At 30.8% G+C, this 16,023-nt stretch overlaps 3 protein-coding genes and 1 long non-coding RNA gene across 4 annotated transcripts; all 4 read right to left on the bottom strand.

Moving 5' to 3' along the window:
- Nucleotides 1-1,895: 1,895 nt before the first annotated feature.
- On the bottom strand, nucleotides 1,896-4,347 carry LOC107945177 (L-type lectin-domain containing receptor kinase IX.1). The gene has a single exon (XM_016879047.2). The coding sequence runs from the start codon at nucleotides 4,210-4,212 to the stop codon at nucleotides 2,044-2,046; it is 2,169 nt and encodes a 722-aa protein (XP_016734536.2). The 5' UTR covers nucleotides 4,213-4,347; the 3' UTR covers nucleotides 1,896-2,043.
- A 4,021-nt stretch (nucleotides 4,348-8,368) lies between these two features.
- Nucleotides 8,369-9,283, bottom strand: LOC107947422 (uncharacterized). The gene is made up of 2 exons (XR_001697110.2): nucleotides 9,022-9,283; nucleotides 8,369-8,664 (listed from the first exon to the last, which is right to left on the bottom strand). It is a non-coding gene; the product is annotated as an uncharacterized lncRNA (long non-coding RNA).
- Nucleotides 9,284-11,447: 2,164 nt separating this feature from the next.
- On the bottom strand, nucleotides 11,448-13,847 carry LOC107945178 (agglutinin-2). Its single transcript, XM_016879048.2, has one exon. The coding sequence runs from the start codon at nucleotides 13,780-13,782 to the stop codon at nucleotides 12,364-12,366; it is 1,419 nt and encodes a 472-aa protein (XP_016734537.2). The 5' UTR covers nucleotides 13,783-13,847; the 3' UTR covers nucleotides 11,448-12,363.
- Nucleotides 11,587-12,279, bottom strand: LOC121228110 (L-type lectin-domain containing receptor kinase IX.1). The gene has a single exon (XM_041111254.1). The coding sequence runs from the start codon at nucleotides 12,277-12,279 to the stop codon at nucleotides 11,587-11,589; it is 693 nt and encodes a 230-aa protein (XP_040967188.1).
- Nucleotides 13,848-16,023: the final 2,176 nt, after the last annotated feature.

Below are 16,023 nucleotides of genomic sequence, written 5' to 3'. Positions count from 1 at the left end.
GATTTTTTTTTTTTACTTTTTTTAACTCTTGTCTTTTTCTTTAATTTTTTTCTTTTTTTAAGTTTTATATTTTTTCTTATTTTATTTATTTATTTATTTATTTTATTTTTTGTTATTAATTTTAAAAAATTTGAAATACATATTTGAAATGTTTTATAATATATATTTTTAAATTATTTTTTAAATATTAAATATATATTTTTAATAATATAAAATATTTAAATATTTTAAAGATATGACATTTCAAATTTATTATTATTATTTTATAATATTTTAAATTATGATTTTTAAATTATTTTTAAAGATATTCGGCTTTTTAATAAAAATAACCCAAAAAATTTAATTAATTATCAAAATGACCCATTTTTTTAATTTGGCTCCACTAACTTTTACTGGAGATTTCAGGTCATTTTCGTGTTTAATTAAAAAATGAGTTATTTTGATAATAAATTAATTTTTTTGTGTTATTTTTATAAAAAAGCCAAGATATTCAAACTATTTTTTAAATTCTATTTAAAAATAAAAAATAATATTTTATTTTAAAAAGTGAAATTTGAATTAATTAAAAAATAAAAAATATTTGCTAAAAAAAGATTTATTTGTTAAAAAATTAATTGATTTAAAAATATATGATTTTTTAATTATTTTTGAATATTAAAAAGGTTTAAAATCATAATTTAAAAAGGTTAAATATCTTTAAAAATAATTAAAAAATCATATATTTTTAAATAATTTCATTTTTTAACAAATAATTTTTTTAACAAATATTTTTTATTTTTTAATTAATTCAAAATTTTATTTTTTAAATAAAATATTATTTTTTAACTTTAAATAGAATTTAAAAAATAGTTTGAATATCTTGGATTTTTTATAAAAATAACACAAAAAATTTAATTCATTATCAAAATAACTCATTTTTTAATTAAACGCGAAAGTGACCTGAAATTTACACTAAAAGTTAGTGGAGCCGAATTAAAAAAATGGGTCATTTTGATAATTAGTTAAATTTTTTAGTTTATTTTTATTAAAAAGCCGAATATATTTAAAAATAATTTAAAAATTATAATTTAAAATATTATAAAAAATTAAATAATATTTAAAATATTAAAAAACTAATAATAAATTTGAAAGGTCATATCTTTAAAATATTTAAATATTTTATATTATTAAAAAAATATATTTAATATTTTAAAAAATAATATTCAAAATTTTAAAAATAATTTAAAAATAATTTTTAAAATTTTTAAAAATATATTATAAAACATTTCAAATATACATTTTAAATTTTTTAAAATTAATTTCAAAAAATAAATAAAATAAATAAAATAAAATAAGAAAAAATTTAAAAATTTAAATAAGAAAAAAATTTAAAAAAATAAAAAAAATCAGAAGGGTGTCACGTGGCGCCATTTAAATTGGCTCCACCAAAAAATGGAAAATTATTTTAAAGTCCCCTATTTTTTCAGAACTTGTAGTATTTTTATGGTATTTATACAGATTGCGTCATTTTACATTACTCCACCAAAAAATTAAATTTTTATGCTTCCTGTTGATGTGGCAAGTTGGTGGCGCCATATAATTTAGCCTCATCAACTTTTACTGTAGATTTCAGATTATTTTGGTGTTTAATTAAAAAAATAGATCATTTTTTAATACTTAATTAAATTATTTGAGTTATCTTCGTATGAGAAATGATTGTATGAAACAGTGACGCCACGTCATCTGTATCCCTTTCCTTTATGCCATATCAGTATTCTTATCCTGAATTTTAGGATTTTATCCTGAATTTCAATATTTTAATTTAGATTTGATTTTTTCAGGATAAAATCCTGAAATTCAGGATAAGAGTAGTGATGTGACATAAAACTATTGAAAAGAGATACAGATGACGACTGTTTCATACAATTATTTTCCATCTTCGTATATACCCAATCAAAAGAACAAAACACAAGGTGCAGAAACCATGGATATTACAAAGCATCAAAACTAGAAAACAAGAAGCCAAATATACAAAAGAAGGTTCAACTACCAACAGCCAAGAATTCACTGCTTGGCTTCCGTCTCATAACCTGGAGCCATTGTTTTATCCTTAAAGGAATGGATACTTGACACAGTGCCTGAACTTTGAGTTTGGCTTCTGCTGGAGGCACTGGTATAGGATGAAGTGGCTGCTGAAGATGTAACAATGTTGTCTTGCAGAGCCGCAATGTATATTGGAACCGGCATCTCGCGTGGTAAACTGGGCGGTGGGGCTTTGGAACCAAGGATTTCGATAGCCTGTGTTATGGATGGGCGGTCAAAATAGTTTGGGTGAGCACAAGCCATCCCAACTAACAGCAACCGCTCCATCTGTTCTGTGTCGTAGTTTCCAGACAATCTTGGGTCAGCAGCATCCAAAAGACGCTCTTCCCCATACAATTCCCAAACCCAATCCACCAGTTTTGTCTTGAATCTCTTGCCATTCCTTTCAATTACAGCTACGGCCTTCTTTCCGGAGGCTATTTCTAAGGCAACAATACCAAAGCTGTATATGTCGGATTCCTTAATGGCTTTGTATGTCTCAAGACACTCGGGTGCTATATAACCATCAGTCCCAAGGATCAATTTTGTTGTTTGAGACCCTTGTCCGTGGTCAACAAGCCTAGCCAGCCCAAAGTCACCAAGCTTGGCATTGTAACTCAAATCCAACAGAACATTACTTGACTTGATGTCTCGGTGCAGCACGCATTGGTCACATTCTTCTTGCAAATAGAACAACGCTGAGGCCACTCCCATTGTGATTTTATACCTTGTATCCCATGTCAACAAGCATGGCTCTCTATGTAGATGGTAATCGAGACTCTTATTTGGAAGGAACTCATACACAATGAGGAACTCCTTATTGTCATGGCACCAACCGATGAGTTGGACCAAATTCCTGTGCCTCAATCTGATAATAGTGGTAATTTCGGATTCATACTCTTTCACCCCTTGTTGAGAATTTGGAGTTATCCTTTTGACAGCAATATTGGAATTGATGTCCCTCAAGAAGCCTAAATAAACTTTTCCAAAACCTCCCTCTCCAAGGAGACCTTCATCGGCAAAATTATTGGTTGCAAGCCAGAGTTCCCTGTAGGAAAACTTCCTAGGTGCTGTCACCATTTCCATGTCTACGTTGACAGACATGGTCCCATCTTCTCTCATCCTTCTGTACTTTCTCCTCTTGCAGAAAAGCGAAGCCAGACCCAGAACTAGGAGCAATGCAAAAATGCCACCAGCAACGGCTAGAACTACCCATAGCCATGTCTTGCTCTTCCTTTTGGGGTTGATTGGAGGGCCTGGCGCCAGATTTGGAGGATTGCTGGTTAGATTCATGGAAACCTGTAAGCTGGAGCTGAAATCCCAGGAATAAATAGTGTGTAGCTCAGATAATCGTCCAGTGGATCCGGTGAAGCCAAAAGTGACCCATTCTGGTAAATATAGACTAAGATCCAATATTGCAGAAAGACTAGATGAATTTTGACGAGTAAGGTCATCAGCATCACGTAAAAGAACGCTAAGGTTTTTTGTACTAGAGTTGTAAGTGATGAAAGCATCAACTTTTCCCCCATTTTCAATATCATTCCACAGCCATTCGACAGGGTGGAATGAAGCCTTTACAGAGTTGAGATCAATGGCCACGTGATCTGACATAGTCGGAGGATCCCATAGGTTGCGAAACGTGTCAAACTCCACTGCGACAAATTTAGAGTTGGCGTCTGAATCGCAAGTTTGAAGTCCCAGGCAAGCACCTACGGAGTTGGGAGGGATTTTTGAACCATAGGGAGCAAGGAAAAACGCAAACCCATCAGCCCTACTATCACCTTCATCCCCATCTCCGAAGGACTTATTCAAGGAATTGATGGCGAAAGAAAATTGAGTGGTGAAATCTGCAAGTCGGAGATTCCCAGATGAGTTGTCCCAAAGGTGCATTGGTTGGTGATAAGTAGCTCGACCAACTCTATAGATTAAAGCCTTGCCATTTTGGTTTGTGGTGAGTTCTATTGCGCCACCTGATGCTGTTGCATCATTTTCAAACTCTATGCTAGGCGTATCTGAGGTGAAATTAGTCAAAGTGAAATGGATGTTACCATTATCAATTGATGCAGCCATAGGAAGGGTGTATAACAATAATACTATGAAGAAAAATTCAGGTTTAAGAGATTTGAGATACATATTCTCAGCTTTCTTCATTTTCAGAGTAAGGATTTTGAGGGAACTTGCTGCAAACACAAGCTAATTCATTGCTCTTCAGGTATGGAAATAAACTAAAATAAAGTTTGACATTCTTGCCATACATTGGACCCTCAAAGCATTGTATTGAATCCCCTACTTTGTGGTTGATATTTACAAATTTAAACAAATAAATATTACATACATTTATTTTTATATTAAATTAATATATTTTTTATATGCAATATAATAATGTAAATGATACTTAATCAATAATGTTAACGGTGATTTATAAAAATTAAATTAAATAAAAAATTTATATATAATTCCATAAAATTAAAATTTATATTATTTTATATTAAATTAAAATTCAAATAAAGTTTTAATATTTATTCAATAAAGGAAGGTGCCAACATACCCAACTACATCACTTTATAAATTAGTCTAGCTGCTTATTTTTTGGGTGAAATTTATTTCAGGCCAGTTTATTTTCTTACAAGTGCTTTTAATGGACTGATTTTCGGGGTCCATCAATGACAATAGACCTGCGAAGACTTAGAAGATTACCCGTATACGTAATTAGGTAATAAATGCCAAATTTTTTTAATTGATTTTAACTCGATTGGTATAAGTACGGTTAGTAATGCAGGAGGATCAGTGGTGAATCTAGAGGGGCTGGACCTCGGCCCGCCTTAAAATGTAAAATTATTATTTAAGCTCTTAAATTTTTTTAAAATTTTAAATTAGTAAAGGTAAAATTATACTTTTGCCCCCTAAAATTATAAAAATTTAATTTAATCCTTTAAAAATTATAAAGATATAGACAATAAAAAATTAAAATTTCATTCAGCCCTCCTAAAAGGTTGTTCTGGCTTTGCCCTTGAGGAGAATGTAGGTTTGAGTATTTTGAAATGCATTCTTCTTATTTATGAGTTGAAGAGGGACTATGAGTAGTTTTAAGCATTGTATTAAAAAGAACAGGCATAATGTGTTTCAATATGTTTAGACTAATATTGGATTATATCTGTAGTATTAGTTGATACACAATTTTAATTTTTAAATCAATTTTTAAAATTTTAATAAAATATTACAGATTTTATTATATATGTATACATGTGAAAATTATGTATTTAAAATACAGATTTATGTTTAAAAATAACATACAATAACTAATGAAATGTATGGTTTGAAATTGATTAATAATAACACATGAAATATATACAATATTGAAATAAAAAAATTAAGTATAGAACAAATTTATTAAAAAATATACTTATTAAGGTTTCATGTAAAAACTAAAAAATACTTTAGTTCAAAAATATAAAAGATTAAAAACACGAACATAATCATAATTGACATTTTCTTTTGTTTTTTTTAATTATTTATTGAATAAATTTTGTATGCTGAAACGACATTAAATTATTAAAATATATACAAATAATATGGTATCCCAGTTTTATATAAATTTTTTTCTTAATAAATAATTGAATTCTTCTAAGGGGCTCCACTTATTGTGGTCATAAATGTCTATAAAACTACAAAGACTTTAGATTAATTACAAGTCAATGGGTCTCCTAAGAACAAGTTCGAAATGATTTTTTTGATAAGATTTTATATATTTGTACATTTTGCTAAGAAAATTCAACTTTTGTTAAGAACGAAAACAAATCATTACTTTACACTTAGAAAACCATAACAAGAACAAAATTTAAATCTGAAAATAGTAATTTTCATAGCCAATGAAAACAATCATTATCTTTGGAGGACTTATTGAAGGAATCAATGGAGAAAGAAAAATGAGTGGTGAAATCTGCAAGTCGGAGATTCCCCGATGAATTGTCCCAAAGGTGCATTGGTTGGTAATAAGTGGCTCGACCAACACTATCGTTTACTTGGTTGGTGGTGAGTTGGATTGCGCCATCTGATGCGGTTGGATCATTTTCAAACTCTATCCTAGCCATATTTGGGGTGAAAGCAGTCAAATTGAATTGGATGTTACCAACATCAATTGATGCAGCCATGGTAAAATTAACAAGTAATTCCGTAAAAAGATAACGTGTTTCAGTGTGTTTGAACCTACATTCTCTTACATTAACTATAGTACTTATAACAATCGAATTAAAACTCAATTGAACTTTATAATATTATAATTTTAAATACAATTTTGATGTTTATTCCATGAATGAATGGAAAGTTCCAACCCACCCCCACCCCCACCCCCACCCCCAACTAAATTATAAATTATTTTATTTTGAGTCAAGTCATTTTAAAGGCAAAGACTTAGAATATTACTGGTATATGTAATTAGGCAATAAAGAGTACACAATTAGGATTGCTTTATCGTAACCTTCATGTTGGAAGATTTTGATGGTTTAGTTTGACTTTTCATTTTTAAATTATAAATAATTTTTTAAAATTTATTTTGGTGAATTTTGTTTAAATTTATTTAATTAAGCTTTCAATTTATTTCCATCAATCAAAATGAAAAAAAAATATAGAACAAATTTATTAATAAATATATTTATTAAAGTTTCATATAAAAAATAAAAATTAATTTAGTTCAAATGATACAAAAATATTTTATATGCACGATGTATTTAGTTTAAATATCATTATGGAGTATTGATATATAAAAATATAAAAAGTTAAGAATACCCAGGTAATTGTATAACTTACTTTATAAATGCATAATTTTTTTGATAATTTTCTAACTGAATTAGGACTTGATTGATAGGTGACACCAATTCAATAAAAAGTTTTTAAAATAATATAGATAATAATTTAATTAAGTTATTAAATTTAGTTAATAATTTTCTAACATGTGTTGCTATTTGACATAGATATCAGCCTGATGATCTATTCGACCTGATAAATTATATAAATATTAATTTAGATAGCACTTTACATCTTTAATCTTATTAAGAACGAAAATAGATCGAATATCTGTATTTTTAAAATTATTTGAATCTGATTATGCAAATATAATTAAAGAGTTAAATTCGTTTATTACTAACAAATTATTTTAGTATTATTATATGAATCCAAATTCGAATTAATTACTATTATCCGAATTTGTAAAAGAAATTTCAAAAGTTTTATTTAGCCATGCATACACACACAAACATTTCAGGGGCTCAAATCTACAAATCCAACAATAGGCCCTCCTTTGATGTACTGTTCAAATTAGCAAGTTGGAATGATGAATCTAAAAAATCTAATTAATAGATTTAATACTAATATTCAAAATTCTAAATTTAAAAAAGTATAAAGATTAAGAATGATGAATTTAGAGAACGAATTATAAGCCTACAACTTTATGTATACTATAAGAATACTATTAGAATTTAACAAAATGAATTTAATTATTATTGTTTAGGTTTAAATTTAACTAATTCAAAAAAGTATAGAAACTAAAATTGACTAAATTAAAATATTAAGACTACAATTTTAAAACTTCAAATTACAAGAATTAAATAAGAATTAAAATCGACCAAATTAAAATACCAAAATTACAATTTTAAAACTTCAAATTAAAGGAATTAAATTGAACCAATTCGTAATGTATAAAAATTAAAATTAGTCAAAAACTTCGTAAAATTAACAATAAAGCAAGATACACAAATAACAAAAGTTGGACCGAAAATTAGGAGCAGTAACTTGAGTTAATAAACTCCACTCAAACATCCACTTCTATATCTATTAATTTCGTTATAACCTATCAAGAGATTATACGAAATAAAAATATTTAAAATACAATTAAAATTTTCATTAAACATAAGTAACTAACTTTAAAAATTTTAATTATTATATTCATGTATCAATCCATATAGTTTAATACTAGATTTCTTCACACACTCACTACCTTAGTGATAATTTTTTTATATCTCACCCTATAAAATAAAAATAAATATTCATATAAAATAATAAAATATTTGTCGGTGGTTTTTTTCTTCTAAATTAATTTATCTTTATAACCTTATTAATATATAAATTTTTATGAATATATCTAATTTATCTTTTATATTATTAAATTGATATATCGCTTAAATATAATATATATAAATAGACATGATATTAAAGTGAGAACAAAATTTTCATCTAATTAAATTATCTTTAGACATTAGATTCTCAGTGGAGTCTAGAGACAAAATTACTCATTCAGAATAATATCAATCCATTGAGGAATTATATGTGCATTCTCAATTTATATTTAAATAGCCAACCAAAGCAATCTAAGAACACTAAAATCTTTAAATAGAATGATATTCGTATATACCCAATGTACAGCCCAATTTTGGGGCTCAAATAAAACCCACTAACCCCTAAATACCCACTAAACAACCCACATGGCCCAAACACAAAATAGAAAAAGAAAAATGAAAGAAAACCTAAAACCCTAGCCGTTCAGCCTCTGACCCCTGTCCCATCCACCGACGCCTGCAGCATCGCCCCACCGTCGTCCAAGTTGCGCTCCTGCAAGCATTAAACGGGAAGTGACATACAGCAAAACAAAGAAATTTAATGGCTGTTTAAAAGCCAAATCCAAAAACCATGTACTCATTCGGGCACTTTTATGAAAATAAAAAGCAAGCAACGTTCTATTTCCAGTAAAAAAGCAGAGACTTTAACAACATCAAGAGCAGGGAATAGCCCCATATCAGAGACTGGAGAACCGAAAACCACAAAATCTAAGGTCTATTTTCCTTTTTCTTTTCGAATTTATTTACAGATTATCCCCATTTCTAATAAACATATTTCCCCATTTTTAACAAAATAACATACATATATTAAATAAATAAAAAATAAATAAAAAAGAAGAGAAAATTTTACCTAGGGGCGATTTACACGGCGGCCGGCACGACGGCGACGACGGTGGTCCGACGACCGGAGCCAGGTCGGAGACTGAGAGGGGGAGAGAATTTCAAAGCCCCACTTCTTTTTTTTTTCCTGAATTGAGAAAGAAATGATTTTTTTTAAAAAAGAAATGGCTTAAATAGCCTTAGTGAAACGGCACCGTTTCACTTAGGCCCTCATAATACAAAACGGCGCCGTTCCGAGCTTCAACCCGCGCACTGACCCGACCCGCTTCCAGGATCCGCGTGTTTTCTTGCGATTGGGACATTTGCGCATACAGTCCCTCCGAAATTTCATTGGTTTTAATCAGATCTTTTAACGTTTTAAATTTGGCCCCGTAATTTTAATTATATTTTAATTTTATCCCCTGACTGTCTGAAGGAGGAACATCCGAACGGCGTCGTTTGGTAGAATGAGACTATTTTCTCCTTCGGTCCCTCCTATTTTCTCGTGCGTTCATTCCAGTCCTTTTCCCCTTTGATGATTTTAAAATTTCCCCCTAAAATTCCGTTTTTAACCCAATTTCGTCCTTTTTCCTCATATTTCTCATTTAATTGTAATATTAATCATAATATCATACTGTATTAATGTTATATTCTTATTTATTAAACATCTCACATTTATTTAATGTTTATATTTATATATGTTAGAAAGCTTAATATTATTGTCGCATTAATATACTTGTATATATTCATTTAATGTATATATACATTGTACTACGCATATATGTATCAGCATTATTACATGTATTTTTCCTTTTAAGCATTATATATATATATTTCACATATAGTATGTATATATATATAGCCAGTATTATTAATTATGTGTGTTTACCCCTGTTTCATGTACACATTATGTATATACATTTAAATACTATATTATACACATATTAATACCATATTATATACATTTTTTTTTCATCTACTTTTACCTCTATCATATTTACTATTAATCAGTGTATGTTTTATATTTTTAAACTCTATATATACGTATACATTTATATTATTAGTAATTTTTGGTATTATTGTTTTGTTTGTATGTCGTATATGCATCCTTTTAATATATATATATACATATATATATAGTACTCCACATTATGCACATGTATATTAATATTATATCATACATATCATGTATATTATGTATATATATTGTAAACATCATGTTATTCATATATTCTATTATATATATATTTTTTATAACTATTATGTGCTTATTTCACATGTGTATCCCGTACATATATTTTAAATATTATATATACTTTTATTTCTATTATCACGTATATATTTTAATACCATATATATTATTATTGTTTTCTGCTATTATTATTTATATTATCATTTTTGTTATCATTTTCGTCATCATTGTCATTTTATTTTGCTATGCTTTATTTATTTTTATTTTTATTCGATCATTTCATTTGCCTTATGCTTGTGTTTTATATTTTTATATCGCTAGCCTTGCTTTCATCCTTTTATAATCACTTATATCATTGTTATTGATACTGTCGCACTTATTATTATATATTAGCACCACGATTTGGTTTTATGTTTTACAAATCACATTATATTTTTTTTTCTTTCACTCGATACCTTAAAATAATTCTTTCATAAAAGTGATATTCCGTATTTGGTAATTCGGAATAATCGTGCACTAACTTACTGGGTTTCGATTTTTCTCGTTTAATCTAAATAACGTAATATTCTTTTAAGTTGCTATACGAGTTTTGAAAATGCTCACTCTCGGAGGTACGAAGTGTTGTGCCCTAACTTACCGGGTATGACATTTTGTCACCTCGAAATATGAATTTGTTTTAAAACAAAGGCAATATTCGGTGTTTGAGAATTCGGGAAAACGTACCCTAACTTACTGGGTTTCGATTTTACTCGTTTACTCTAAATAATCGAATACCCTTCTAACAAATTAAAATATGTAAGTTTTATATAAAACGCAAACTCGCTCTCAAAAATTCAAGATGTCGTGTCCTAACTCACTGGATGTGACATTTCATATTTTGAGACGAGAAGGTCTTTAACACTTGAACTTTTTTATAAAAAAGGGATCGTATTTCAAAAGTCTTTCAAATTTTTTTAATCTTCGACACTAAGACACTAATTAATCATCTAGGTACCAATTTTGGGCGTATCGAGAGTGCTAATCCCTTCCTCATACCTAACTGACTCCCGAACCTGTTTTCTTGATTTGCGTAGACCCAAAGTTGTTTTTTTAAATAAATCAAGTTATTTATTAAAACAACCAGTGTAACGAGGTGACCTGATCACACCTAGTAAAAAAGGATCGGTGGCGACTCCCATTTTTGTGTTCATTTTCAAAATTCAAGTTGATTCCCGTTTTTCAAAAAAAATGGTTACGACACCCAATCAATAGAACAAAACACAAGGTGCGGAAACCATTAACCATGGATATAACAAAGCATCAAAACTAGAAAACAAGAAGCCAAATATACAACAAAAGAAGGTTCAACTACCAACTGCCAAGAATTCACTGCTTGGCTTCCGTCTCATAACCTGGAGCCATTGTTTAATCCTTAAAGGAATGGATACTTGACGCAGTGCCTGAACTTTGAGTTTGGCTTCTGTTGGAGGCACTGTTATAGGATGAAGTGGATGCTGAAGATGTAACGATGTTGTCTTGCAGAGCTGCAATGTATATTGGAACCGGCATCTCGCGTGGTAAACTGGGCAGTGGGGCTTTGGAACCAAGGATTTCAATAGCCTTCGTTATGGATGGGCGGTCAAAATAGTTTGGGTGAGCACAAGCCAGCCCAACTAACAGCAACCGTTCCATTTGTTCCGTGTCGTAGTTTCCAGACAATCTTGGGTCAGCAGCATCCAAAAGACGCTCTTCCCTATACAATTCCCAAACCCATTCCACCAGTTTTGTCTTGAATCTCTTGCCATTCCTTTCAATTACAGCTACGGCCTTCTTTCCGGAGGCTATTTCTAAGGCAACAATACCAAAGCTGTATATATCGGATTCCTTAATGGCTTTGTATGTGTCAAGACACTCGGGTGCTATATAACCATCAGTTCCAAGGATCAATTTTGTTGTTTGAGACCCTTGTCCGTGGTCAACAAGCCTAGCCAGCCCAAAGTCACCAAGCTTGGCATTGAAACTAAAATCTAGCAGAACATTACTTGGCTTGATGTCTCGATGCAGCACGCATCGATCACATTCTTCTTGCAGATAAAACAACGCTGAGGCCACTCCCATGGCGATTTTATACCTTGTATCACATGTCAACAAGCACGGCTCTTTATGTAGATGGTAATCGAGACTCCTATTTGGAAGGAACTCCTACACAATGAGGAACTCCTTATTGTCATGGCACCAACCGATGAGTTGGACCAAATTCCTGTGCCTCAATTTGATAATAGTGGTAATTTCGGATTCGTACTCTTTCACCCCTTGTTGAGAATTTGGAGTTATCCTTTTGACAGCAATATTGGAATTGGTGTCCCTCAAGAAGCCTAAATAAACTTTTCCAAAACCTCCCTCTCCAAGGAGATCTTCATCGGCAAAATTATTCGTTGCAAGCCTGAGTTCCTTGTAGGAAAACTTCCTAGGTGCTGTCACCATTTCCACGTCTACGTTGAAAGAAATGGTCCCATCTTCCCTCATCCTTCTGTACTTTCTCCTTCTACAGAAAAGCCAAACCAGACTTAGAACTAGGAGCAAAGTAGAAATGCAACCAACAATGGCTAGAACTACCCGTAGCCATGTCTGTTTCTTCCTTCTGGAGTTGAATGGAGGGATTGGTGGTAGATTTTGAGGATTGATGGTTTTATTCATGGAAACTTGTAAGTTGGAGCTGAAACTCCAGGAACAAATAGTGTGTAGCTCAATGCTAGATCCAGTGGATCCGGAGAAGCCAAAAGTGACCCATTCTGGTAAATATTGACTAAGATCCAATATTGCGGAAAGATTAGATGAATTTAGACGATTAAAGTCCTCAGCACCAAGTAAAAAGACACTCAGGTTTTTTGTACTAGAGTTGTAAGTGATGAAAGTATCAGCCTTTCCTCCATGTTCAATGCCACTCCACGTCCATTGGACAGGGTAAAAAGAAGTCTTGATAGAGTTGAGATCAATGGCCACGTGATCTAACCCCAGAGGATCCCATACATTGGGATACGTATCAAATTCCACTGCGTCTGAATCGCAACTTTGAAGTCCCAAGCAACCACCTCCGGAGTGAGGAGGGATTTTTGAGCCATCGGGAGCAAGGAAAAACGCAAACCCATCACCCCTATCTCCGGAGGATTTATTCAAGGAATCGATGGAGAAAGAAAAATGAGTGGTGAAATCTGCAAGTCGGGGCTTCCCTGATGAATTGTCCCAAAGGTGCATTGGTTGGTAATAAGTGGCTCGACCAACACTACCGTTTAAAGGCTTGTTTCTCTGGTTGGTGGTGAGTTGGATTTGGCCACTTGATGCGGTTGTATCAGCTTCAAACTGTATGTGAGGCATATTTGGGGTGAAATCAGTCAAATTGAAATGGATGTTACCATCATCAATTGCTGCAGCCATGGTAAAATGAACAAGTAACCCCATAGGAAGGGTGTATAAGAATAAAAATATGAAGAGAAATTCAGGTTTACGAGATTTGAGATGCATATTCTCAGCTTTACGAGCTTTCTTCATTTTCGGCGTACGGATTTTGAGGAAAGTTGCTGCAACACAAGGTAATTCATTTCCTGGAATAAAATAATTCATTCCTCACTAAAATAAAGTTTCGACATTCTTGCCCTACATTGGACCTACAAAGCATCGTATCGAATCTCCTATTTTGTGGTGGGAATTACTTGGACAAAGATAAGAATTTTTTTTTTCTTTTCTGTCAAATTCATTTAATTATATTATTTTAAAAAAACTATTTATTAATTTATATATAAAATTTGAGGCTACAATTTGATTTGATGTAATTATATATAAAATTTTAATTTTAATTTAGTTGTATATGTTTAAATTGCATGCATTTATTTTCATACTAGATTAATATAATTATTTGTGTATACAATATAATAATGTAAATTACATTAATTCGATAAAATTGTTAGTAATTTGTGAAGATTGAATCAAATAAAAGATTCATATATAATTACATAAAATTAAAATTTATATATATGATATTATTAATTAAATTAAATTTCAAATACAATTTTGATATTTATTCAATAAAGGAAGGTGCCAACCTACCCCAATTACAAGTTATAAATTAATTTGGTCTTGTTGCTTATTTTTTTGGGTGGAATTTATTTTAATCCAGTTTATTTCCCAGCATGTGCTTTTAAAAGCATGGTTTATGGGGTCCATCAATGCAAGACTTGGAATAATTTTTATGAATTAGGCAATAAAAGCACAAAGACTTTGGATTAATTACAAGTCAATGGTTTCTCTTAAGAACCGTTCGAAATGATTTTTTTGATAATATTTTATATATTTGTTCATTTTGCTAAGAAAATTAATTCAACTTTTATTAAGAACCAAAACAATCATTACTTTACACTTGGAAAACCATAAGAACAAGAACAAAATAGTAATCTTCATAGCCAATGAAAAGAACAAATTACTAACCAAGAACTCACTATCTGTGTCTGAACTTGGAGTCTTTGTTTTATCCTTCAAGGAATGGTTATTGGAACCATTGCCTGAAGTTTTGGGTTTCGCTTCTTCTGGCACCACTGGTATGAGATGCCGAAGATGTAACAATATATTGTCTTCCAAGGATGTCGATAGCTTGTCGGGGCTCCACCACGAGACTGCATAAATATGTGCATTATTGGGGGTCTATCAATAACAATAAAACTGCCAAGACTTTTACTATTACAAGTCAATGGACGTGTTAAAAACAAACAAAAAGCAGTAAGGAATCCAACCAATGTCTTCATTGGTATCATCAAGTTTAACATTGAACACACTCTCAGAAAAAGAAGAAAGGGGATTTTTTTCTCTTTTTTTTTTTTTGCTTCGTTCAAACTGCACTGACAAAAAACAGAGTAGCGTCCAAGAACTAAAAAATTAACAGCAAAACAGAATAAAGAACACAGTCCAAGCACAAAACATGTAACCTGCTAATTCTTCACAACCAAACATCACCACCAAGTTTTAAACATTTGCGTCCGATTAACATCTGCCATCGCCAAGGAGAAGCCATATCATTACCTTTTTTTTCCGCCAATGAGAAAACGACATTTCCAACCTTCATCTTAGCGATCTCAATCTCTGCAAAAGCTGATTGAAGCAACCAAGGTCTCAAAACCAATCTCAGCCTCCTCAGCATCATTTGCAATGACAGCACCTGAAAATATCGCCACTATAGCAAAACAGGTTTTTAGCGGCATTTTTGTGGCGCTTAGGAAAAAAAAGCCACAAAAGTTGTACATTAGTGGCACTAATAGGAAAACACCGTAAAAGTTTAAAGCTATAGCGGCGTTTATGGTAAAAAAAGCCGCAAAAGTTATACATTAGTGGCACTAATAGGAAAACACCGTAAAAGTTTAAAGCTATAGCAGCGTTTATGGTAAAAATGCTGCAAAAGGGCAAGCATTAGCGGCGTTTATGATAAAAACGCCTTAAAAAAATAATAATTGTATTTTAAGGTTTAGAATTTAAGATTTAAGGTTTAAGGTTTAAGGTCTATGATTTTAGGGTTTATGGTTTAATATTTAGAATTTTAGATTTAGGGTTTAGTGTTTTAAGATCTATGGTTTATGGTTTGTGATTTGGGGTTTAATGTGTTGTAAATAGGGTTTTAGTGTTTATGGTTTTAAGGGTTAGGATATTAGTGTTTAAGGGTTAGGGATTTGATAAAAGTGACAAAAAAATAAAGTTATTTTAGGGTTTAGGTAAGCAATAAGATTATTATTTTTAATTACTTTTGTACCTTGTAATATATATAGGGTTTACAATTAGGGTTAATGGGCTAAGATATATATTTTAGGGTTTAAGATTTAG

Source organism: Gossypium hirsutum, chromosome A04, assembly GCF_007990345.1.
Source record: "Gossypium hirsutum isolate 1008001.06 chromosome A04, Gossypium_hirsutum_v2.1, whole genome shotgun sequence".
Lineage (NCBI taxonomy): Eukaryota > Viridiplantae > Streptophyta > Magnoliopsida > Malvales > Malvaceae > Gossypium > Gossypium hirsutum.
This window is presented reverse-complemented; position numbering and strand designations above follow the sequence as displayed.

Coding starts and splice junctions, on each gene's coding strand:
- LOC107945177 (XM_016879047.2), bottom strand. CDS start 4,212: ATGAAGAAAGCTGAGAATATGTATCTCAAATCTCTTAAACCTGAATTT.
- LOC121228110 (XM_041111254.1), bottom strand. CDS start 12,279: ATGGGAGTGGCCTCAGCGTTGTTTTATCTGCAAGAAGAATGTGATCGA.
- LOC107945178 (XM_016879048.2), bottom strand. CDS start 13,782: ATGAATTATTTTATTCCAGGAAATGAATTACCTTGTGTTGCAGCAACT.